The following is a 23,913-nucleotide window of genomic DNA, read 5'->3' on the forward strand; positions in this document are numbered from 1 at the left end:
GCCGACGAGGCCGCAGCTGAGCTCGGAGCGAGGCCGGAGGCCCGTGGCGCCTGCGCAGTGCGGCCTTCTCCTCAGCCAGTCCCTCAGCCGGGCGGCCTAGAAGAGGCGGAGGAGGCGGCGGCGAGAGGGGGCCGGGCCCATGGCAGAGAGCGCGCTGGGCCAGGTGGGAAAGGCCTCGGGGGGGGGGGGAAGCGGCGGGGGCCCCGCTGGGTCTCCCGAGGGAGGCGCCGCCGCCTGCCTTCCATTGCCCGCCGCGGGGGGAGGGGCGCCAAGGCTCCCTCAGGAAATGGGGGGGAGGCAGGTGAGCCCCGCCCCACACACCACGTGACGCGCCTGCCGGGGGGGGGGGGAGAGAGGCGGCCACCCCCTGAGGGATGTCCATGGGGGGGGCGGAGGAGAGACCGGGGGAGCTGGGACGAGGCCGGGGGGGCCTTTACGGCCTTCCTCCTCCTCCTGGTGGCCGAAACGGACCCCCCCATCCCATATAAACACCCACAGCAACCCTGCGAGGCGGGATAGGCTCAGCGACTGCCCCCCCCCCCCGCCACCCGAGTCGGGATTCGAACCCCGGTCCTGAGCATCGGGCCCTCCCTGCCCCTTATCCCCCGGGGCGAGGCGCGTAGGGCGGTGGGGTTGGAGGCGAGGGAGGGGGAAAGAAGTTGGAAAGAAGTCTCCAGAGACCAGTGTCAGACAGATCAGCTGCTTTTCATGTCGTGTAGTACAGTGGTACCTCGGGTTACGTACGCTTCAGTTTACAGACTCCGCTAACCCAGAAATAGTACCTCGGGTTAAGAACCTTGCTTCAGGATGAGAACAGAAATCATGCTCTGGCGGCAGCAGGAGGCCCCATTAGCTAAAGTGGTGCTTCAGGTTAAGAACAGTTTCAGGTTAAGAACGGACCTCCGGAACGAATTAAGTACTTAACCCAAGGTACCACTGTAGTAGGTTTTGCGTGTCTCTCTCAATCTATGACAAGGGCTTTCGGGGGGCGGGGGAGTTCAGTTTGCATTGAAAAGGTAGGGAATCATTTGATTCTAGCCTGTTTTGTTTCGCTTGTATTTAGTAAACTTTGGAACAGTCTAAGTCTTCTGCCTTCGAACTTGGCACGTTTTCATCATTGCTGTTGTACTCCACAAAATAGAAAATACAACATAGAAAAATGAAAGCGTGGAAAATGTTCTGCCCTGCAAGTTTTAAACCTTTACCGAAATCCCAAGATATTTGGTAGCTGGGTATTTTGATAGTCTTTCTCCTGCTATGGAATAAGCCACATGGGAGTGTGTGAAGATTCACCTCCTTAATTGTTTTTGGGGAAGGCGTGTGAGGCTTTGCTTATTTCAATAAGACTTTCTGGTCATTGGCTGCAGTTAATGCTGTTCATTTAGGGCTGTGGCTTATTGCTACTATTCTTTGTTTTTTATGGGTGGGTTTAAGTGTGTGGACGTTTTATACTCTTCATTTTGAGAGTCGTATTGAACATTTTTAATTTTACATATTCTCACCCTAAGGGCCCAAGGTGTGTCACACCATTACACTAAAATACAACATTAAAAACAATTTAAAACAAATTACAATTACAAAAGTAGGGTGGGTCCTAAAAACAGAGTAAGCCTGCATTGTACAAGGGGTTACATTCTGGGAGGTGTGCCAAAGCTAAAATCGGGTTGGGTGCAATGTCAGGTGGGGTTGCCAGGGCATTTTTTTCCTGGACCCCCAAACCCTTTCTCCCCAGTTTTTCAATTTTAACGATTATTTTTCTTAGCACATAAAGCTGAATGTGTACAGGTTAAATGTGTGTAAGTTGTGTGCTAGAACAGGCACAAGTGTGGCCACTGCAGAAAGCTGGGCATGCAAACTTAGGGCTACATCTAAGAGCACACCCAAATTTGTGTTGTGGTTGAAACTTTAATTTTTTTCATCACTGTCCAACCCATGGAAAAAATCTGTAATTATATAATTGCTTTTCATTTTATTCTGAAAGTATTAATTACTCAAGCTACATTTCTCATGTAGAGATGCTGGGAACTGATTTTTACTGTCTCGGTTATAGAAGTGTTGTGATTGATGATCATCATCAGCCTTGATTACAGGCTGTTAATTGTTACCGTCTTGCTCATAAAGCAGTACGGGAGAATACCCACATCAAGGCCTGACGCTCATTTCTCCTAGCTTGATTAAATTATGTGGGCAAGGCTTGTTGCTCCACTCTCAAACCTTTGGCCTTCCAAAGTTGGGGATTATCACAGAGGTGGTGACGCTCAGCGATGGGATGGGATGGTTTTTTTGCAACTAGTCTAATTGCACGCTGGGGAAGCCACTTTGCCAAGGTAGGTGCCCCATTTTGCTTTAAAAGCCATTGTGGTTTTGAAGATTTGGGGTTTAGATGGTTGCAGGTTGTCTGACTGTGCAGGGAATAGGGAGGGCCTCTCTGATTGTTTGGCATTTCAGTGCAGAGCTCTTGGAACCCTTTTCTGAGGTGAGAGTTCTGAGAGCATCTGGGCTGTCTTGCAAAGGAAGTGTGGGAGATGGGCTGGCTAGAAGCATTTGTGCCTGTTGTTACTTTCTTGTGTTCAGGGGTTGGTGGGAGCTCACTCTTTTTGGCTGGTCTTCCAGAGTAGGGAATGTGATTGTTGTGTGCTTTGAAGGATTTATGGGGAAAGTAACAGCTGGGCCAAGCTGTTCCAGGGTGTGTGGATGTGGGCTTCGGTTTGCAGGAAATTCAGGAACTGTGAGCGGGAGGAAAGATGAATCTCTAAAGGGCTAGTCAGAAACATCAGGAATAATTTTCTGATAGTAAGAGCTGTTTGACCGTGGAATGGTCTCCCTTGGAAGGTGGTGGACTTGTTTCCACAGAGGTTTGGATGGCCATCTGTCAGGGATGCTTTAGCTGAGATCCCTGCATTTCACAGGTTGGACGAGATGACCTTCAGGGTCCCTTCCAACTCTACAGTTCTGTGATTCTATTTATCCTGTGTGGCTTGAGTTGGATTTTCCAGCTCCTCTACAGCTAGTGGTCTGTGTTTTGTTGTTAGTATTAATAGGATTATTTCAGAGTGTCAAAGTTAGCACAGCAGAAAGGCTGCAAGTTTCCCAAGAAAAGTGTTAACTTCCATTTGGAGGGCTGCCACTTATCTTTGATGGGTGTGTGTATAAAAGAAAGGCCATGTGGCTGATAAAGTCCCAGCTGTTGGAATGAAGGATAGTTAGGCTAGCCAAGAGCTCGGATGATAGTACAGTACTGTAACAGTATTTTATTAACAGCATTTAATAATACAGAAGACTTCCATATAGCTATCAGTAATTTTAGGTATTTCTTCAGGATATGAAACAATTCAAATAAATTTACTTTACTTTCTAGTAAGTTATGTAGGCTAAGGTTTGGGCTGCAGCGGCATTTTCCAGGTTTGTTTGTTTTGTACTGCTAAACTAGGAGAGCTGGGATTTAAGGTATGAGCACCAAACTTTTTTAGAGCTGCTTTGCTAAGAACTGCTGCTTTGTTTCTATCAATAGTGAGTGCACAGATTTTGGTTAGTTCTCTTTGTCTTTGGATGCTTATATGTGTGTGCTTGCTTTGTCAAGCTCTTCCTGCTCTCTGCCTCCCCCACCTGCCCTCACCTTCAGATTTATCTGAGAAGTGCAGGTACAGCAGGTGGTATTCAACCAAACGTTTTACTCCAAGAAGGCCCATTGAAATTAATGAACCTACCCTAGTCATGTTCCTTAATGTCAGTGGGTCTACACTAAGTAATATCACCCACTGTTTACAAACTGGGGACAGTTCTTAAATTAATTATCTTTAGCCAGTAATTTGGTTTTGGTCCTCAACTTCTGCCTTGCCTTCGGGCTTCCTTTCTTCTGATGCCAGAGGAGAGAGTCTGAAAACTGTTTGCTTCTCACTCAATACTTGACAAACCCATTGACTAGGAGAACCAAGATGCAGAACTGTAAGTCAGTTTTAACTCTGATATCTAGGATTGTATCCCAGTCCAGCCACTGATGCTCAGGGTGTTTTGGTGCAAGTCTCATTCATTCACCCTTGGTTCTTCAACATTTTCATTCCCCTCCATCTGGGCTGGTGAAAATGTATAGTGTCAGCTGCCCTTGTTTTGGGAATCTTATCCCCAGCAGATGATGATGACGATGATTTTCCACTTCAACAGGTTATTTTCTAACAGAACAAGAGGAGTGTCTTGTCGCTATGCAGAGTTCAGATCATAAGGACGACAACAGTAACTTGAAAAGCGAGAGCATGGGCAAGGACACTGATGCCAAGAGTGAGCAATCAGCTGACTTCAGCACGGAGATCATGAGTGTGACGGAGATGGAGCAGTCCCCTGACAACTCTCCCGGCGACAACACTCTGGAAGAAACTACCCAGGACAGTGAAATGGCAGACAATGAAGCTGCAAAGACTGGTGACCCTGAACCTTCATTCCCTCCCGAGTTTGAAAAATTCTGGAAGGTGGTTGAAACTAACCCACAAGATTTCACAGGCTGGGTCTACCTCCTGCAGTATGTAGAACAAGAGGTAAGCAAGTGATTTGTCTTTTTCTCTCCGATGTCCTCTTTCAAAGTGCTTCAGTACGTCAGCGCTGATTTTGATATTTCAAGCGTTGCCATAACCCCCAAAGCGTTCCTAGCATGCAATAAAATAAACAAGAATTTGAAGTACAGGATATATTAAAGCACCTGATACAAATAACTGGTCATCATCAGCTTGCAACATTGCCAGGGAGATACTTGTGTTTTGGGGTTTTACACAGCAGAGAGAGAAAGCTCAAATAATAGAGACAGTTGCTCTCCCAACAACTGGGAAGGTCCCTCTGCATACCTAGGCTGTTCTAAATTAGACAAATTAGAAGACTACTTGCAGCAGATTGTAAATTCTTGGACAGCAGTTTTTAAACTTAGTTTTTCTTTGGATCGTTGAATAACAGTTTTTGTTCTACAAATCAGATCTATATAACTCATATGGTCCAGCCCTTTGAAAAGATTAGTTCTGGTACTTTGATACAGATAGCACTTGGGGTAAATCCTAAATTTGCAGACTAACTAAAGTACTTCTTGAAAGTTTTTTTTTAATCCCAAAGGCTAACTTTGTGAGAGGTATCCCTTTCATTTTGGAGGTTTTCACCTGTTGAAAGCTTTCATTAAAATGTTGATTTTCCATTGCTGGCCAGGATTTTGAGCAAGTTGTGGAAGAGCATTCCAGAGTTGAGGGGTAGTGATTGAGTAGGCCTGTCTTTGTGCTGTTGTTCCACGGATTCTGCTCATTGATTAAATACTAGAAATATTCTTGGTTATTTCTTTGTAAGATGGTTGTGAAATCCAGAGGAGGTTGTGGTTTCTAAGGTTTGCAGGACTTCTACTTTTCCTTCAGCCTTTTCTTTTGTTGTGCATGGACGAAGAAGGTCCAGGCAAGCAGCCCCTGTTGGATGGCTCTTTTAAAAGAAGTGCTAATGTTCTGGATTTGGGGAGGCCTCACTTTTGACAGAACCTCCTCCTGATAATGTGTGGAATGACATATGCAAAGTCTTAAGACCTCTGAAACTGAGCTGTGTGTTTCTCCCCCAGAACCATTTACTAGCTGCCAGAAAAGCCTTCGACAGTTTTTTTGCACACTACCCCTATTGCTACGGCTATTGGAAAAAATATGCAGACCTTGAGAAGCGGCACAGCAACATGAAACAGTCGGACGAGGTATGTAGGCTGTGGGTTTCAGCTGTTGCTCTTGGGTCCTGTGAGCCAAACGCCAACCAAACCACAGAAAGTAACTCTTTGGCTGCCAGTACCTTCCACTCCTCGTACAGGGCTTTCTGTTTGCGCTTGTCCCCCCTTGTGGCACTCGGAGCTAATATCTTCTCTCTTTGTTGGCAGGTGCGTTAAACCTCTACTACAGTTTGTCAAGCTTTGCAGTGCAAGCGTCTGCATTACACTGCAGCTTAACAAGTAGGGCAGGGCTTTTCTGTCACTTACGTTATACATTTATTTCACAAAATTCGAACACTGTGGTTGGTTTTGCTGGTCACCATTGCTACATCTTATTGCATTTTTGGTCAGACGCTGTCATTGGTGCTCTAAAGGGTCTGTGCCCTATGGTCTGTACCCCAAAGCCTGCCCACACAGCCTGGTCAGATGCAGGGACTGCTGCGCTTTGAAGATCAAGACTCCGCACGTGGAGATCAGAGCATTGCCATGTTCTAGCCAACCTCCACCCAATGGTAATGGTAGATTATTTAAACAAAATTCCAGTACATTAGTATTTCTTAAGGTTCACCGGATAACACAGTGTTGCCTCTCTCTTGCCACCTAAGTAAGGATTCGAAAAATAGCCTTTTGGTGTTCTCTTTGTAGGTCTATCGAAGGGGGCTCCAGGCAATACCTCTTAGTGTTGATCTCTGGATCCATTACATAAACTTCCTCAAAGAGACGCTGGATTCCAGTGACCCTGAAACTGTTGGGACCATTAGGGGGTAAGTTGTTTACAAAAACAATCCAATATAAACACCCTGTGGGGTGGAGTTTTGCTTAGAGCTGTGCTCGGTCATGTGAAAAACAGCCTTCTCATTTTCCATCTGAGTGGAATCCCCGTTGAACAGAGGGCAGGCACACGGCTTCTGCTATCCAAGATCCTGGAGTAGACCACTGGGGTGTGAAATTGAAACTGTTTTTTTTTTTTTGCCGAAAGGACTCGTCTGAACTGGTCTTGGGAGACCTGGATGTAGACCTCTGCTCAGCTTGCAATGTCTTTGAGTTAACAGCAATTGGGGTGGAGAAACTTCCTTAAGGGACACATTCTTCTGTGCGTCATATGCCCTGCATGCCAGTATGCCTGGAAGCACCCCATGCTCATTAATTCACACATAGATGTTTGTTTTGTTTGGGTTCTTGTTTTGATTATGCATTTTGTGTTGTCATCTTGCATTTGTATGGTGTGAACTGCCCTGAGATCTAGGGATAAAGGGCGGTATGCAAATAAATAAGTAAGTAAGTAAGTAAGTAGTAGTAATAATTTCTTGCCCACATGCCACATCCCATTCATTCATATTGTCTCTACCTTGCATTGAGGGGGGAAGACTCCCCCCCCCAAATGCAAATTGCTTGCATCAGGACACTCCAGGCATTAGGAGTGGAAGCTTTACCGCTTTGTCCCCTGTTGCTGGGGGGTATCCCTCCCCACCTTGACTCCTGTAGTTTGGAACCCTGAGCAGGGGGTGTTTTCCCATTGGAATGAAAGAGAAGTCGTCGCCCACTCTGCTTCGCATGCAAACTACTGATACGGGGACCTGTTTGGGGTTGCAACCCAAGGGAGTGGGGAAAGGGTTAAAGCCTTGTTGTTCCCCATGCCAAAGTCCTGATCTGGATTGCAGGTGGTTGGACTAGATGACCCCCCCCCCCAGGGGCCCTTCCAAGTCTACGATTCCACAAAAGAAATACTGGTTAATAATCTAGATGCCTGCCAATTGCTGCATTTCTGTGCTGGCTGGGGCAGAAGAGAAGCCCTTCCATCTGCAGCCAGCATGGAACCCTCACTGCCCAGGTGGGGTCTGCAGGGCAGAGGTTCCCCATCCCTGCCTTAAATTGAGGGAGGGGCCAACAATGATTAAAACACATTATAGGCATGTTTTGTAAATTTTAAAAAATGGTTCACACGGAATATTTTCTGGCATTGCACGGTGATAACCCTGATCGTTTTCTGTGTCATCACAGATTTCATTCTTTTCAACAAGAGGGTGTGGAAGTCTGCTTTTAATACCTTCTCCCAATTTGGTTAATGAGATGTGTTCCGTGTTCACATTTTTCACTAGTTGCTGTTAAAGCCAGTTTGTCAACTGCACAATTCAGTCAAATTGAAATAAACTTTCATGTCACCGCATCCTTAGTCTAGCAGTCTTTTGAGAGTGTTGAAGAAAGGGTATTGTTTCGAAAGAGTGAGAGAGCTTTTTGTTAAGTTTTACACTGGTTTCTCTTCAGCTCTTAAAATTTTTACATTGTCACTGATGGAAGGAAAACCCTTTTGATATTTTGCATCAGTTCAGGAATTGGGGGTATAGAATATTGCAGAAATGACATCTGAACCCAAATGGCCTAAGAAATGAACAGTATCAAATTCTATCAGTACAGTCAGATTTAAAAGGTTGATGATGATTGTTTTCAGATAAACTATGGTTTTGCAAAATGTGTGCAAGCCCAGTTTCCCCCTTCGCTTTCCCCTTCGGAGCCTGGAAGGTTTGGTTTAGTGTCCCAGGTCCAGTCTCCAGTGCCATCTCCAGGCAGGGCTGGGAACATCTCTCTGAAACCCTGGAGAGCCATAGCCAATTCTTGTGAACAGTGCTGGGCTAGATGGGCCAGGAGGCGGATTTGGCATAAAGCAGCTTCCATTTATTCCTTTAATTAATTTTCATACCATCCTTCATCTGAAGACCACAGGTTGATTCACAATTATTAATAAAAGAATTTTGGGTGATACCCATGATATATTATGCCATTTTAAGCAGCCGATGAGTGCATGACTTTGCCACGTTTTATTTTTTATTGAGTGGGAGAAACTGTAGCCATCTGAGCAAGATCTGTGCTCAGGACTAATGAAGTATTTCCATGATAACATAAATTGTCTTACCTCCCAGGACCTACGAACACGCAGTCTTAGCGGCAGGGACAGATTTCCGCTCTGACAAACTCTGGGAAATGTATATAAACTGGGAAAATGAGCAGGCCAACCTGAGAGCAGTGACTGCCGTATTTGACCGCATTCTTGGGATTCCCACCCAGCTTTACAGCCATCATTTCCAAAGGTAAGGAGGTTGTTATGGTTGAGTTAGTGTTACACTTTTGGTTTCTGTAATGTCCTATTAATTGCGACACTGAAAAGCCTTGAAATTGTTTTAAACAAATGCATTGTTAGTTGCATGTGTGTTCTGGTTGTATTCTAAAGGAGGAAATTGAGACTACGTTACACCTGAGCAATGTAACTGTGAAAATGTCATGTGTAGTGGAGCATCTAATAATTTTCAGCACTTTATACATGGCATTCATTATGATGATGAGCACTTATAAATGTTCTGCCAGGCATGTATTCTCTGCTAGGTAGCATAATTTTATCTGCCCCAGAGAAATAGCTTGGCATCTGTAAGAGCAGTTCAGCTACGGAAAGCCCTAGTAATTCCTGATAGGGTGATGAATCTTCTCCTTGGGCACAGATATTTGCTGTGTTGTTGTGTTGTCTGTGAGCTGGGTGATGGGCACAAACTGGATGTCAATTTCTTAAATGTTTCCCAGGGGTTAAATTCCTGAATTTCTGACTAACTGCAAGTGTGAAATAGAGCATCAGGGGTGGCTTTCTGAGTTATTTGTGGTAATGCAGCTGAGCTTCAGGGCTTCCTTTTGGAAGATGAATAAGCACCTAACAAGCAACTTAACATCTTATGTTAGTGGGGTGTTTTTTTTTGTAATATGTGATTATAAAGAAGAGCTGCAACGGTCAAGGGCAACCAGATGAAATGAGAAAAGGCATTTCTGGAAAGCAAGGCCAGCTAGTTGCTTATTAAAAAGTAACAAATGCAACACTTGCTGCCTGGGTTTTTCTAGAGCAGTTTCGTTGTGGGGAAGAGCTGTCCAGTTTCATCTTAGAACAGTCCACAAATTCATTCTCATTCTCTCTCTCGACTGTAGGTTCAAAGAGCATGTCCAGAATAACCTGCCCCGGGACCTTCTTACTACTGAACAGTTTATCCAACTGCGCAGAGAACTCGCTTCTTCCAATAGCCATAATGGGGAGGATGCCCCCCCTGGAGATGACCTCCCTTCTGGAACTGAAGATATAACTGACCCTGCTAAGGTAACTGTGCATAGCTCGCCCTGTTTTTTCTCTCAGGGTTGATAGCAGCAGTTTTGCATAGGCCTAATTTATTCAGCTACTCATAAAACGCCTGGATCTTTTGCTGACTAGAGCTCTTTGAAAGCACATTCAGAAGTCGGGCGTGTCTGCATTTGGTGTCATGTTTCCACATTTGCCAGCTGCCGTCCTTTGCTTTCTGCCTTTCAAGTTATTCCCTGCCTTCTCCCTCTCCATATTCCTGTCTGAGTTTTAGTACATGTGCTTCTGAAGCCTTTCTTCTTGATTCTGGTTAGAGTAGAGCCTGAACTGATGCAAAATCTGAGCGTTAGCATATATTTATACAAGTTTGCAGGCAGGGTCTACCAGCTTTTGGCCAGCATTGCGGTTGAGGCAGATTGGTTGTCAACAGCAACCCCCCTTCCCCATTTCCCCCCTTTTTTCTGGCTTGGTCACTTCTTCATTTCTCTCTAAATGTCTGTAGGTAGCAAGATCCATGCCCCTCCTTCCTGCCTTTCCTCAGCAAGGAGGATCCTGTTATGGGTTCCTAAGTACCCTGATGATGTAGCTACAAGACATGTTGTCTTATGGAAGCTTTTGCCAATTTTACTGTACCTTCTTATGTTGTATACAACCTTTATATACTTTTATGAAAAATGCAGCTCATAAATACTTTAATAAATAGATAAAGCCCTGCCTTACTCCCAGCTGAGGAGGTGGATGGATTACCCTGCAGCTGTTGGGACGATTCCAGCTCAGCTCTGCAGCTTCAAAGTTAAGGGGGAGGCTGGCTACCTGTCACAGGAAGCAGCACCTTCAGGCAGCAGAAATGCTGGAGCCTGTTAGCAGTTCCCTTCACCCAAATTTGGAAATGCTAGAGTTCCTTCTTTCAAAAGATGGGGATAAGGAGAGCTGTCACTCCGTGTATTTGAGGCAAGAGATCTGTGGCAGGGTCTATGAAGCACAGCGAGCAGCAGAAGTGCCGTGCAGGGTGCTCCCTACCCCTTTGTTGTGGGTGTTTAGAAGAAAGAAGGATATATAAGCAGCTGCCAGACCTATAGACCAATGATCCATCTAGCTCAGTATTGCCATATCTGACTGGCAAGAATTCTCCCAAGATTCTCAACCAGAGGTCTTCTCCTGTTGAGTGTGTCTGTGTCTGGATTTTGTCAAACCCTTTCCTTTCTGTATTTGTTTAGCTAATCACTGAAATAGAAAACATGCGACACAGAATCATTGAGATTCATCAAGAAATGTTCAATCACAATGAGCATGAAGTCAGCAAGAGGTGGACCTTTGAGGAAGGGGTAAGTTCCTTTGCATAACATGCTTTTGAAATTCCGTGGAGGAGGAGGCAGCAGCAGCAGCCACTTTGGACTCCCATGGAGAAGCTGTTTCTGGCATTTGTGGGTCATGTCCCTAAACAGCTTGTAGTTGAAGCGCACAAACTTACCTTTTGAGCCACCATCTGGTTCCACAGACTTCATCTGCAAGACTTGCTAAGCGTCAGTCCTACAGTTCTTCTTATGCTTGCTAAGTCATTTGTACAGTGAAATAATGGCTTGCCTAAAGAAAAATGTTTTTAGCAAGCACTGAAAAGAGTACAGTGAAGGTGCCTGCCTGATGTCAATAGGCAGGAGTTCCTAAGTGTAGGTGCTGCCACACTCAGAGATTGACTTCTTACGAATTACATGGCCCCTGTTAACAGTGCTAGTTCTGCAGATGGAAGCAGTCAAGTGGGCATATATAAGGCAAAGTGGTCTTGCAAGTAAGCTGATCTCAAGCTGCCAAGATAAAGGTTGCACCTTGAACCTGAACCTGTAGCAGATTGATAATTGGTGCAGATCTGTGAGCCAGAGGTATTACTTACTCAGAGTGACAATTCTACACAGAGGTGCCATTGCATCAGCATTTTTTGTGGTTGCCTTACGGGAACTTTCCCTGTTTCCCTGTCTGCTGCTTGTAGACAGGCCCCCTCAGTGATGAAAGAAGAGTTCTTTAATCCCTCAGATAGTGCATGCCCGACAAACTTGAGATTGCAGCCTTATCTCTTGCTTGCATTTGGAATTTCATGTGCATGGTTTGCTTTCTTGCCCTCAGGATTGCTATATGTGTGTGATGTGTAGTATGTATTGTTGGAGTCATTTCATTTAGCAGTTTAAACCATCTGAAATATCAAAGGTGCCAAATTCAGTAGCTTTACATTGGCCCAAGATTATTTCTTCACTGTAAGGGCCAATAACAGTGTTCTCATCTGATCTCCAGTTGGCTTAGTTTGCATAAAGAAAACGAACTGTCTCCTCCTATGACAAATAACTGCCAAGTGCTATTGTGAGTAAATGCACAACCTCTTGGCTGCTGGGTGGGGTAGGTCATCAGGATCGCTAGGCAGGGGCCTTGACTTGAAAGCAGCAGAATGTAGTGACTCCCTGCCTGGAGGGTGAGCCACCAGGAGCCCAGGGCAGCGCTGGCCGCCTGCCTTTGCCAAGAGCTTCCTACCCTTTAGCTGACTTCAAGCGGAGTTAAGGTTATCATAACATTCTGCCTAGAGCTTGTCTGTGGTGGCGGCTTTTGGAGCTCCACCTTGGAGGAAGAGGTGAGTGAAATGGGATGTGTTGCAATCCGTCAAGGCCACCCAACTTGGGCAGGTCCTAAAGCAAATTCATACTCTGTAGATAAAGATAATCCTGAGTAACTCGGGTGTGGCTCCACATCCCTTTGTATTCCACTCAGCTTCTGCTGCGGTCAGCAGACTTTAATTAACAACTTTGCATTTGACCTGGGAGTATTTTGAATATTAGATACACATTTAATGGGCTGAAGTGCAAGCTTTCTCTTGAATCCAAATGGCAGAGGGACGTGCCTGTATAGTATAGCTTTTTCATCCTTAATACACTTAAAAAAAAAAAAATCCAGAGGGATTGCTGTGTTAGTATATTGCCACAAAAACAGCACAAAGTCGTCTTGCATCTTGAATTGCGGTTCCAGATGTTCAGTTAAGCTTTTTAATTCTACCCTTCCCCAATGGCGTTCAGGGCAGGCCAGGCAGCCTCTCCTAGCAAGTTAGACTAAGGCAGGGGTGGAGATGTTGTTGATCTCTGGCTTGTATCTGCCCCAGCCAGCATGGCCTCTGAAGTCCACCAACACTTGAAGGGGCGACAGGTTAGCCACCCATGGGCTAAAGAGTATGTGACTTGCTTGGAGTTGGCTGTGAGTCTCGTGGTTTCAGTTTTTTAATGGCGCTTGTATACACCTTCATGGCTGAGCAGGGTTTGCAACTAGGGTCCCCTATTTTGAGGTTCAACACAATGCATTTTTGGAGTCTGCACTACACTTCACTGATTGCTCGTTTAATTTAAAATGTGTGGACTGCTTTTCTAGAAAGTGCAAATCAGAGTGCAAAAAGACCAATGAAAATCATTGAAGTCAAATTTCCTGTTAACATAATTCATATATTTTCTTTTCAACAATAAACACAAGACATCAAGTGGCTGCTATAACAAAAGTATAGTAGTTTGTGATTACAGCCATACCTTGTGTTGCATTAGGTTCACGTTGTGTCTTTTCGGCTTGCGAACGCGGCAAACCCAGAAGTGTATACTTCCGGGTTTTGCCGTGCACAGAAGTGGCGCTCTAGTTACTGACTTTTTGGGGTGCAAACGGCACCCCGGAACGAATTGAGTCCGTAACTAGCGGTACCACTTGTATATAGATCCTTTATACTCTCTGGGAGCGATACCTGAAATCTTGGGGCATACGGTCCTCATGCCTCTTGGACTACAGAATTATCTGCTTGGAGGCAAGCTGAGCGCCTGTGAAATTAATGGATTTCTGTATAAATGTAAGGATTCATAAGTGAGGTCACTTGCTTGATGTCTTCAGTGTCCCAGCTTTTCTGGAAGCAGGGGCTGGTGGTTGCTGGGCAGAGCACTTTCCCCCTGTGAGATACAATTCCAGCCACTGTGTCCCAAGACAGACGGGTGCCAACAACCAACCAAAACTCTCGCTCTCTCTCTGAAGCCGTAACACCAATAGCAATTTCCTTTACAGGCTGTGCTGTTGCTTCAGATGTAAAAATTTCCTACAAATTAATTGTATTGCTTACAGTGGTGACCATATATGAGCAGTTTTCCTATTTCATTTCCCCTTGCAAGCAGCTCAAAGCGGCCAGAGTTCATATATGAGCAGTTTTCCTATTTCATTTCCCCTTGCAAGCAGCTCAAAGCGGCCAGAGTTCAGTACAGCGTTAGGCAGGCATGCTTAAGCCAGGCTTTGCTGGGCTGATGAGGGCAGATAGCCAGCAACATGTAGCAGTATTGTGAAAAGATCTGCACGGGCTGCCCATCTGCTGCCAAGCCGTGTCCAAGGCCCTTGTATTAATTTACAAAGCCTTGAACAACTTGGGTCCAGGGCACCTGAGGGGTTGCCTGAATCCTTATATCTTATCTCAAACACCAAGATGATATTTAATGGTGCTGCTGATTATCCCCCAAGTTGCAGAAGGCTCCAGTATTTTTGGAGTATTTTTAATGAAATTGCAGCATTTTTATAAATGTTATGAGACGTGTGGGACTTCTTACCAACACAACTGCTTCTGTTGTCTCCTTTGATGCTGCTTCTGTTCAGGGTGTTTGCCTGTCCATAGGCTCCAAAGAACGTGGGGTGTAGGAGAGATGAGATCCGATCTCTGTTGGATACTCTTAATTGGCTTAATAGCGTCTCAAGATTTCAGAGACAAGTGGTTTTTTAGGTGTGGCCATTAAAAAAGCAAAAAATTAGAAAGTGGGATAGATCTCTAGATACCCACGTTCTGCTTGCTTTACCCTTCTAACTTAGTGTCTGAGCGGTTAATTTTTTTCAAGTCCCATGATCCTGTTTCCTCCGTCTCACCTAGCAGTGCTCTCCTCTAAGGCAGGGGCATCTAGTCCAGCATTTTTCCCCCACTGGTGGCCAGCCAGGCATCTCCAGGAAGCCCATAATTGCAGCCTGAAGGGAGCAACTTCCTAGCAGTACAGAACATTTACAAGTTGGAGTGGTTTAGGAGTGCTCCTTTAGAACACAGGGTGCTTAGAAAAGAAGAATGCTTTGGCCCAAATCTGAGCACAGGTTGTATTTTGGTAATTGGGGAGGACTTTTGGGCAAAGCCCCCCTCCTGGTGGCCATGAGATAAGAAGACCGGCCCTTTTGAATTGGTGATGAGTCAAGAGTCAGAGGCAAAGGGTACCAATCAGTGGGCAATTCTTACAATGCAGGGAGGTAAGAAGTTAGGTTCCCTAAGAGCTTGAGGGTGTGCAGGGTTGGGGAGTTGAGATTGAAAACCAAAGTGGATTGCAAAGAGAGCTAAAAAGATCTCTCCAAAGTCAGTGAATGAGCGACAAAATGGCAAATGAGAATCGGCCGAAGTGTAAAGGATGCACATGGGGCACAATGAGCAGATTATACTCTCTAAGAGAACCGTAGAGGAGGCCCAGGTTTGGCAACAAGAAGCAATGGAAAGAGGGATCTTGCCATCGCATCCTACTTGGAATGAAGACATGGCCACCTTTGATACATGATACAATGCAATTCTGGGCTGCATCAATAGGAGTATAGCATCTAGATCAAGGGAAGTAATAGTGCCACTGTATTCTGCTCTGGTCAGACCTCACCTGGAGTACTGTGTCCAGTTCTGGGCACCACAGTTCAAGAAGGACACTGACAAACTGGAACGTGTCCAGAGGAGGGCAACCAAAATGGTCAAAGGCCAGGAAACGATGCCTTATGAGGAACGGCTAAGGGAGATGGGCATGTTTAGACTGGAGAAGAGGAGGTTAAGGGGTGATATGATAGCCATGTTCAAATATATAAAAGGATGTCACATAGAGGAGGGAGAAAGGTTGTTTTCTGCTGCTCCAGAGAAGCGGACACGGAGCAATGGTTCCAAACTACAAGAAAGAAGATTCCACCTAAACATTAGGAAGAACTTCCTGACAGTAAGAGCTGTTTGACAGTGGAATTTGCTGCCAAGGAGTGTGGTGGAGTCTCCTCCTTTGGAGGTCTTTAAGCAGAGGCTTGACAAGCATATGTCAGGAGTGCTCTGATGGTGTTTCCTGCTTGGCAGGGGGTTGGACTCGATGGCCCTTGGGGTCTCTTCCAACTCTATGATTCTATGATTCTATTCTATGATTCTATGATGATTGTTCTGTATTCTTAAGGAATGCAGCCACTTAATTGTGCATTCTTGTTGGACCCAAGAGTTCTGTGCCTGATCTTTGTTAGGTCTTTCTGTATAGGGAACTTGCTAGCTTGGTCAGCTGTTCTTGAAACTACATTTCTGGGGAAGGTATAGGGCTGATCACACATTAACCCATGTTTAAATTAATGTGTGGAAGGAGCAACAGTATTATTCCGGAGGACTGTCCACGACCTGTGGAGGGTCTTCAAACTTGTGATTGTCTTTTATGCATGCACAAGCTGGGCGCATGGAGGCCTTGTTCACAGGGTTGGAAAAATGTAGGGGGAATAATGTGATCCACCTCTCACCTCCGCATTCACTTGCATATGGATGTGTTGATTCTGAGCAGGCCTTGGCTTAGATAGCAGCAGGTTCCAGTTTCTCACGTGCTTGGCGGGATTAAGTGGCAGATGAAAGTTGTTTTGTTGCCATTGTAAAGCTGGTTTACTTTCCGTTCCCTTGGTTCTCCTCCATTGCAGATAAAACGACCTTATTTTCACGTTAAACCTCTGGAGAAAACTCAGCTGAAGAACTGGAAGGAGTACTTGGACTTTGAGATTGAAAACGGGACTCATGAGCGAGTGGTGGTCCTCTTTGAGCGCTGTGTGATCTCCTGTGCCCTCTATGAGGAGTTTTGGATCAAGGTACGGGGCGTGTCTCCCACGCACAGCTCTCTGCCTTTGCAAACATTGATGATCAGTGACTAACCTTCTGTACTCTTGTTTGAATGTTGTTCATGTATAACTATATCTGTTGCATTAGGAGATGGTCTGCTTGCAACCAGATTTGACAGCTGCATATGCCAACTTCGTTGCCTCTCTTCGTCCCTCCTTACAGAAACTAGTCTAATGGTTCAATAAAGGTGCTGAATGGGTTTAAACACAAGAATTTTATAGTTCTCTCAAGTATTTAGCAGCCCAGAGTAAGCTGTGAATTGTTCAGTCTCTGCTCTGTCTTCAAATGCAGTATGCCAAGTATATGGAGAACCACAGCATCGAAGGAGTGAGGCACGTCTACAGCCGGGCCTGCACGATACACCTCTCAAAGAAGCCGATGGTGCACTTGCTCTGGGCAGCCTTTGAAGAACAGCAAGGTGAGTGAGGAGCCCACAGCGGGGAGCGGACGGGTCTCCTAGAGGAAGGAATGGGTAGCAGAGGCATCCTTCAGCCAAACAAAGCGGCAGGCTCTTGGAGGCTCACCGCTCAGTCAGTCATTTTCTCTACAAACTTAAATGCCGCCTTGTAAGCCACTCCATGAAGACTGTAACAAGAATAAAAGCAAATGAGGATACATGCAGTTTTTATCCTTGCCGCAGGATAAGAGTAAATGTAAATGGTCGTAGACCATATGGAGATACACATCTCCATATCCCAGTATTTTGATCATTTAGCAACCCTGGAAAGGTTGCTCCTCTGTGGATGAAACAGCCACTGCAAATTCTGGAGAAGTGAGTGAGGCCCTATAAACATTGATAGTAGGGCACATCTTGAGGGTTGAGGTCTTCTGCTTGGGACAGTGAATGGCATCTCAGCGATCAGACCTGACTGAAAGACCAGTTCTGTGCAGAGGATTCAAGGAGGTGCTTAATGCCATATCCCTGCTGTAACACTGTTGACCCCTCCTCTCCTAGTAGCAGCACTTTTTAGGGTCTCTTTCCAGGATCCCTATGGGGATTACATGCCTGCAAAATAGGAACACTTGCTGTTTTCCATTTTCGCCTTGCAGTCTGTGCTAACGTTGTTGCTTCTTTGAATTGGTTGCAGAGCCTGGTTAGAAGAATAGATTATGCAGATGGTAAAATTTAGCAAAGTTTGTGACTCTAGTAGCTGGTAGTAAAACGTAGATCAGGGTGTATGGAAGTGTCTGTACCTTCTATCTGAAGTTGAGGATCTTTTCCGAACACTGCAGAATCTGTGCATGGAATCTGCTGGGTGTGTGCATGCAGACACTTGCCACCCATGACGACTGTAATCAGCCCTCCTTGCAGGGAGACTCCTGTTTTTATCTATCTACTCTCAACCTACACACATATGAGAGCAAACCCTGCTCCTCTCCACGAGAGTGCCAGAGGGCTTGGCAAGAGGCGGAGGAATGTCTCCTGCAGCTTAGAAGCGACTTCCGCTATTCCTGCCTTGAAACTGCACCACAAAGGAGACTCTTGAGGAGGGGGCTGTGTGTGCTGCTGGACAACTTAAGGGCTGATTTATGAACACGTGTGCATTTACGCTCTTTGTACATTCCAGTTTCTCTGTTTGGTGTGAAGGAGACATTCAGTAGTGAGTTGTCGCTTCCTACTTCTCAGGAAGGCGGGAATCAAGTGACCTGAACAAAGTCTGGTGCTTGAGGCCCCACCTCCCTTTCATGCTCATCTGAAACTTAACTCAGCTAGAGTTAAGTGGGGAGGGTAAAGCAAAAACTGATATTTGGGTACCTGACAGGGAGTTGTGCAGGAGGATCTCAAAGGGCTGTTGGCTGATTCCAGCTAGGTGCCATTCCATACCCACACGTCTCGCCTTGCTTTTAGGGAATATCAATGAAGCCCGAAGAATTCTGAAGACCTTTGAGGAGAACGTTTCAGGCCTGGCCATGATCCGCCTGCGGAGAGTGAGCTTGGAGCGGAGGCATGGGAACATGGAGGAGGCTGAGCACCTGCTCCAGGAAGCTGTGAAGAATGCTAAGTCCAGCTACGAAGCCTCCTTCTTTGCGGTCAAGCTTGCTCGGCACCTTTTCAAAATCCAGAAGAACCTCCCCAAAGCCAGGAAAGTGATTCTGGACGCCATTGACAGAGACAGGGTAGGCAGCTCTCAGAGGAGGGTTAACTGGACCCCTTCCTTGCCACCTCTGCTAAGGGGCTCCCGTGCCTGGCAACAGTGATGACGACTCTTGACTCTGCAATGCGTGTTGCTGCAACTTGGAGACACCAGTCCCTCTAAACTGATGTTGCCAGGCTCCCTTCCCTACACACCCTGCCCCAAACTCCCTGCCCCAAACTCCAAGCTCCCACGAGAGCAGAGCTAGCTTAGCATGGCAGTGTCTGGGGTGCCAGATCCTGGGACTGTAATGTGGCCAGGGGTGCGGGTGCTCTCCCTTTCTCCAGTTCCTGGGTCTTAGATATAGATGCATTTACAGAAGAATCAATAGAGACATTTAAATGGGAAAGGAGCCCTATACCTCATAGCAGAAGACCCTTCTCAGTACTGGCTTAAGGTGGCGGCAGCACGCCAAAGTTCTGTGCATTACAAATATGCATATTTATGTTAGATTCCATAATAAACACATAGAGGTGCACTCACTAAAATTCATTTTTTTCAAGGCATTCAGATCCGGTGCATGTCTCTAGGCAAGCAAAAGTTTTCCCTCCTCAGGAATGTACCAGCCCCTCCCTAACCTGCAAGACTTTTGTGCCTTCATTGGGCCAGGAGGTGGAGGGATAATTCTGGTGGTCTAAGATGCACCTTGATGATACTGTGAATCCCTGAGGAGAATGCAGAGAAGACTGGTGCTCATGGGATTCTTGGTTTGCTGTGCGTCTGCTTACTTAAGAGGATTTTGTGCATGGCTAAATTGAGCCATCTAATTTTTGGAAGTGTAGTTGCAAATTAGTCCCGGCATGAAAACATTTCTGAAAGAGGTAGTTCTGAGAGGAAGAGGTCTTGCATGCACAGCTTATTCCCCCTGCACCCAAGCAGAGGCTCCACTGCTGACATACCATTCAGACATTCTCTCCTGTAATTTCAATATATTTAACCACCTCGTCATTGTGGTTATAATTTGTGTACTACTCTTGAATATTGCCACCTGAATGTTTCTGTGTTTAATTTATTTTGCCTAGGATAACCCCAAGCTGTATCTCAACTTGCTGGAAATAGAGTACAATGGAGACCTAAAACAAAATGAAGAGAACATTATTGCGTGTTTTGACAAAGCGATCAGTGGCACGTTGGCTATAAAAATGAGGATTATATTTTCTCAGCGAAAGGTGGAATTCCTTGAAGATTTTGGTCTGGATGTGAACAAGTGAGGTTTTACATGTGCTTAACCCAGCCTTAGGGGAACTGGACAGCATCTGAGCCCATTTTAATGCCTATTAATGGCATGTACGCTGCAGACAAAGTTCAGGAGGGTTGATGAGAGGCCATTCTTTCTAGAACACTGTTCTTCCTGCTAAAGATTGCATAAATTCTGGCCCTGGGAGTAAGTGGGGTTCTTTCTTCACTGATGCCAACTTCAGTAGAGGATTTAAACTACCGGGATCCAGTTCACAAACTTTCAAAATGGAAATGTTTGTGCATCCTGCACTGACAAGCAGAAAGGCCTAACCTGCAGCCTCTTTTTCTCCCCTCTCCTCTTTGCAGGCTTATGGATGCCTATGAAGAGCATCAATCCCTTTTGAAGGAGCAAGAGTCTTTGAAAAGGAAAGCAGAAAATGGGTATGGACTGTCTTGTTTAGCAGAGAGCAGTGATGGTGTTAAGGCTTGGCCGCAAAAGTCTGTGTGGGCTACCTACTCCAAACTATACATTTTGGTTCACTCAATATGACAATGCTTCTTTGAGGGTGAGGGATAGAGAGAGAGACAGACAGACAGACGGGCCAGGGTGGAAGCGCTCTTCCCAGATGTGCTAAAGAATTTTTCTGAAAAAGCTGCCTCTGCAGGGAGGTGGGCAGTCTGAGGGGGCAGTGCCTCAGATTACCAACTCTGTGAGAATTATGACAGTTTGGGTAATACCTTAGCACGTCTGAAGTTGAGGATTTATTTTATTTTTTTGCATGCCCCTTGACAGTTGAGAATGATCTGATGCGCCACTCATGAAAATGTGCCTCATGTTTAAATGCTAGCACTTGAGAGTTTTTTACTCTTTTCCCATGAAGCATTAGAAGCAGAGGAAGCAGCATTCAAGCAGCAGCTCAGGTTCTTCAAACTTAAGCAACTTCCAAGGCTGTTCTTCATATTAAGGGGTGGCCAGGCGACTGGCTTCTTCTTGTGCTGAAGATAGATGAGGAGCAGGTGGCTTCAATTTTTAACAGCCCCCCTCGCCGGGTTGATGGGATTGAATAGCGCCCAAGGCTTGTCAAATGTGTAGCAGGGTTTCTTTGCCTTCTGGCAAATGACATTTAATTATTTGGATGTCAAGTCTTTGGCTTAAAATACTCGCAAGGTAGCACACAACAGTAGAAAGACACCCCCCCAAAAAAACCCCGTATAAATTAATATAATTAGCTCATGAGAATCAGAAAAAAAACTCCAAACAATAAAAGGAGATAATCAATAGCTTGAAGGCCTGAGCAAATAAAAAGGTATTTGCCTGGCATTGGAAAGACACCGGATTTGGTGCCAGGTGAGCCTTGCTGGGGTTGAGGGTAGTCCACATGTTGGGTGTTGCAGCCAGAAAGTCCCCCTCACCGATCACCACCTGCCTACTTCCAAAAGGTTTGGAGTGGGGATTGTTGAGGAGGGCTTAGATGCTGGGGAAACCCAGCCAGATGGGCGGGGTTTCAATAAGAAATTATTGCTGCTGCTATTATGATGATTATGATGATTTATTATTATTTTGGAAAAGGCACTCCTTTTAGAACTGAGGAATGAGATATAATGCTTTTGTAAACAGCTTAGAGGTTTTCTTACAATCAAGTGCTATATAAATTACCATATTTTTTGCTCGATGAGACTCACTTTTCCCTCCTAAAAAGTAAGGGGAAATGTGTGTGCGTCTTATGGAGAGAATGCAGGCTGCACAGCCATCCCAGAAGCCAGAACAGCAAGAGGAATCGCTGCTTTCACTGCGCAGCGATCCCTCTTGATGTTCTGGCTTCTGTGATTCAGAATATTTTTCCCTTGTTTTCCTCCTCCAAAAACTAGGTGTGTCTTATGGTCTGGTGCGTCTTATAGAGCGAAAAATACAGTATGTTAACTAAAGGAAATATTTCAGAGCAGAGAGGCAAGTGCAGTATCTCAAAAGGAGGGGCCTGGATCCCTTCCTGAAGTAGGGGTCAGGGGAACAGAGATGTTTTGTTCTCTCTCCCCCCCCAAGACAGGTGAGTTGTCCTGCCCTTACAAAGTGGGCCACCATTTGTCATTCCCTAGAGGGACGCGGGTGGCGCTGTGGGTAAAACCGCAGAGCCTAGGGCTTGCTGATCAGAAGGTTGGCGGTTCGAATCCCCGCGACGGGGTGAGCTCCCGTCTTTCGGTGCCAGCTCCTGCCCACCTAGCAGTTCGAAAGCACGTCAAAGTGCAAGTAGATAAATAGGTACCGCTTTTTAGCGGGAAGGTAAACGGCATTTCCGTGTGCTGCGCTGGTGCTGGCCCCCGGCCTCTTAAGTGAGATAGGCAACCCTAGAGTCGGACACGACTGGCCCGTACGGGCAGGGGTACCTTTACCTTTAGAGGGTGGGGAGGTGACAGAAAGGGAGTTGGGGGTGCCAGAAGCCCCCTTCTCCACCAGCTCCTTACCATGCTGGGATATCAGACAGTGCTGTTAAGATTCGAGGCAAAGCAGACCCAGCGAGTTGAGGACTTGCTAGCTAGCTGGTGACTTCTCCATCTCTGGGCCCTCTTCTCTGTCGAATAACAGCAGCACATTTCTTGCATCTTGCAGCTGCGAAGAGCCAGACGAGAAGCGAGCGCAGGGTGATGAGGCAGCTCTGGCATCTGGGCAGATGGCGGACGGAGACATGCAAGCGAACCAGGCTGCCTACAATTACAACGCTTGGTACCAGGTGAGCAGTGGATTCGGGGGAAGTTTTCGGGCTCCTCTTTGCCACGCAACCCCTGCCAAACTCTGCCAGGACAGGGATTCAGGCTTTAAAAATGCCAAGGGCCTCTGTACCTGCAATATTGCAGTGGTGGAGCTGTTTAGCTCTTGGCCCTTTGCAGAGTTTTGCGCAAGTGTGGAATGCACAAAAAGTTTGCTAACCCACCTCCCCCTTTTGCTTCCTCCTCTAGTACAACTACCCAAATGCATGGAATTACGGACAATACTATCAGACCTCTTCCACCTGAGCAGAAGAACAATTTGAGCAGAAATGGGGTGTGAAAGTGTTTTTGGTTTTTTATACATATATATATATATATATAAATGGGGATGTGAACAGACAGTCACACAATCCTTTTGTGTTTTCTGCATGTGCGGTGAACTGATGTCCACAGGGTTCTTGTGACAAAATTCTTGTATTAATTGGTATCTTGCTGTATACATAGTTTATCAGGATTTCGGCTTTCCTGTTACAAAAAAATTATAAGAAATTGCAATAACATCTCTTGAATGCTGGCTAAAGTCAGCTCTCGGCAATGATCTGAAGGCGGCTAGAACAGGTTTGCGCCACTCCAGGAAATGGTGCTCTATGTGAGTTTCCTGCTCCTGTCCCTCAATAAGTTTCAAATCTACACCCTCATCCAGGTCTGTTTTGGCTTTGAGTATACAGTTGCAGCATCCAAAAAAAGAGAGATTTTTAAATATATATATATATATATATATATGGGTGGGTGGGGACTACATAATGTGGAAGGGCATCTTTTGGATTTAAAGAAGTGACAAATGAAGTGTGTTGCTAGAACCATGCTGTGTTTGGGGTGGGTTTTGTATTGAATTTTCATGTATAAGTTTAGAAAGGTTTGTTTAAAATGTCCTTTTTTTAATAAAATTGTGCAAATTGAGCTACTTCTCGATTCTCTTTTGTTTCTGAACAGTATCACAGTTGTCAAATACACTACCTAGTAACACTTCAGAAGCTCGAAAGCTTCTACAGCGCAAGAATATGTTTTTCTCGTGAGAGAGCTACAGTCTACACTAGTAATAGCTGGAGATCAGCAGCCAGTGCTAATTAGGCTCCTGTCCCCTCCGTCAGCCTGATTTTCAGAAGTGTTC

At 45.7% G+C, this 23,913-nt stretch overlaps 1 protein-coding gene across 1 annotated transcript; it reads left to right on the forward strand.

Moving 5' to 3' along the window:
- On the forward strand, positions 1-23,702 carry PRPF39 (pre-mRNA processing factor 39). Its single transcript, XM_081911513.1, has 14 exons — positions 1-163; positions 4,162-4,529; positions 5,576-5,701; positions 6,356-6,474; positions 8,629-8,796; positions 9,674-9,839; positions 11,036-11,143; positions 16,530-16,694; positions 17,017-17,143; positions 18,575-18,843; positions 19,883-20,067; positions 20,406-20,480; positions 22,645-22,765; positions 22,992-23,702. Exons 2-14 carry the CDS (start codon positions 4,200-4,202, stop codon positions 23,046-23,048), a joined length of 2,016 nt encoding a protein of 671 aa, XP_081767639.1. The 5' UTR covers positions 1-163; positions 4,162-4,199; the 3' UTR covers positions 23,049-23,702.
- The last annotated feature ends 211 nt before the right edge of the window (positions 23,703-23,913 follow it).

Source organism: Podarcis melisellensis, assembly GCF_964234715.1.
Source record: "Podarcis melisellensis genome assembly, chromosome: 1".
Lineage (NCBI taxonomy): Eukaryota > Metazoa > Chordata > Lepidosauria > Squamata > Lacertidae > Podarcis > Podarcis melisellensis.

Coding starts and splice junctions, on each gene's coding strand:
- PRPF39 (XM_081911513.1), top strand. CDS start 4,200: ATGCAGAGTTCAGATCATAAGGACGACAACAGTAACTTGAAAAGCGAG. Junction 8,797..9,673: donor TACAGCCATCATTTCCAAAG/GTAAGGAGGTTG, acceptor TCTCGACTGTAG/GTTCAAAGAGCATGTCCAGA. Junction 16,695..17,016: donor ATGAGGAGTTTTGGATCAAG/GTACGGGGCGTG, acceptor CTTCAAATGCAG/TATGCCAAGTATATGGAGAA.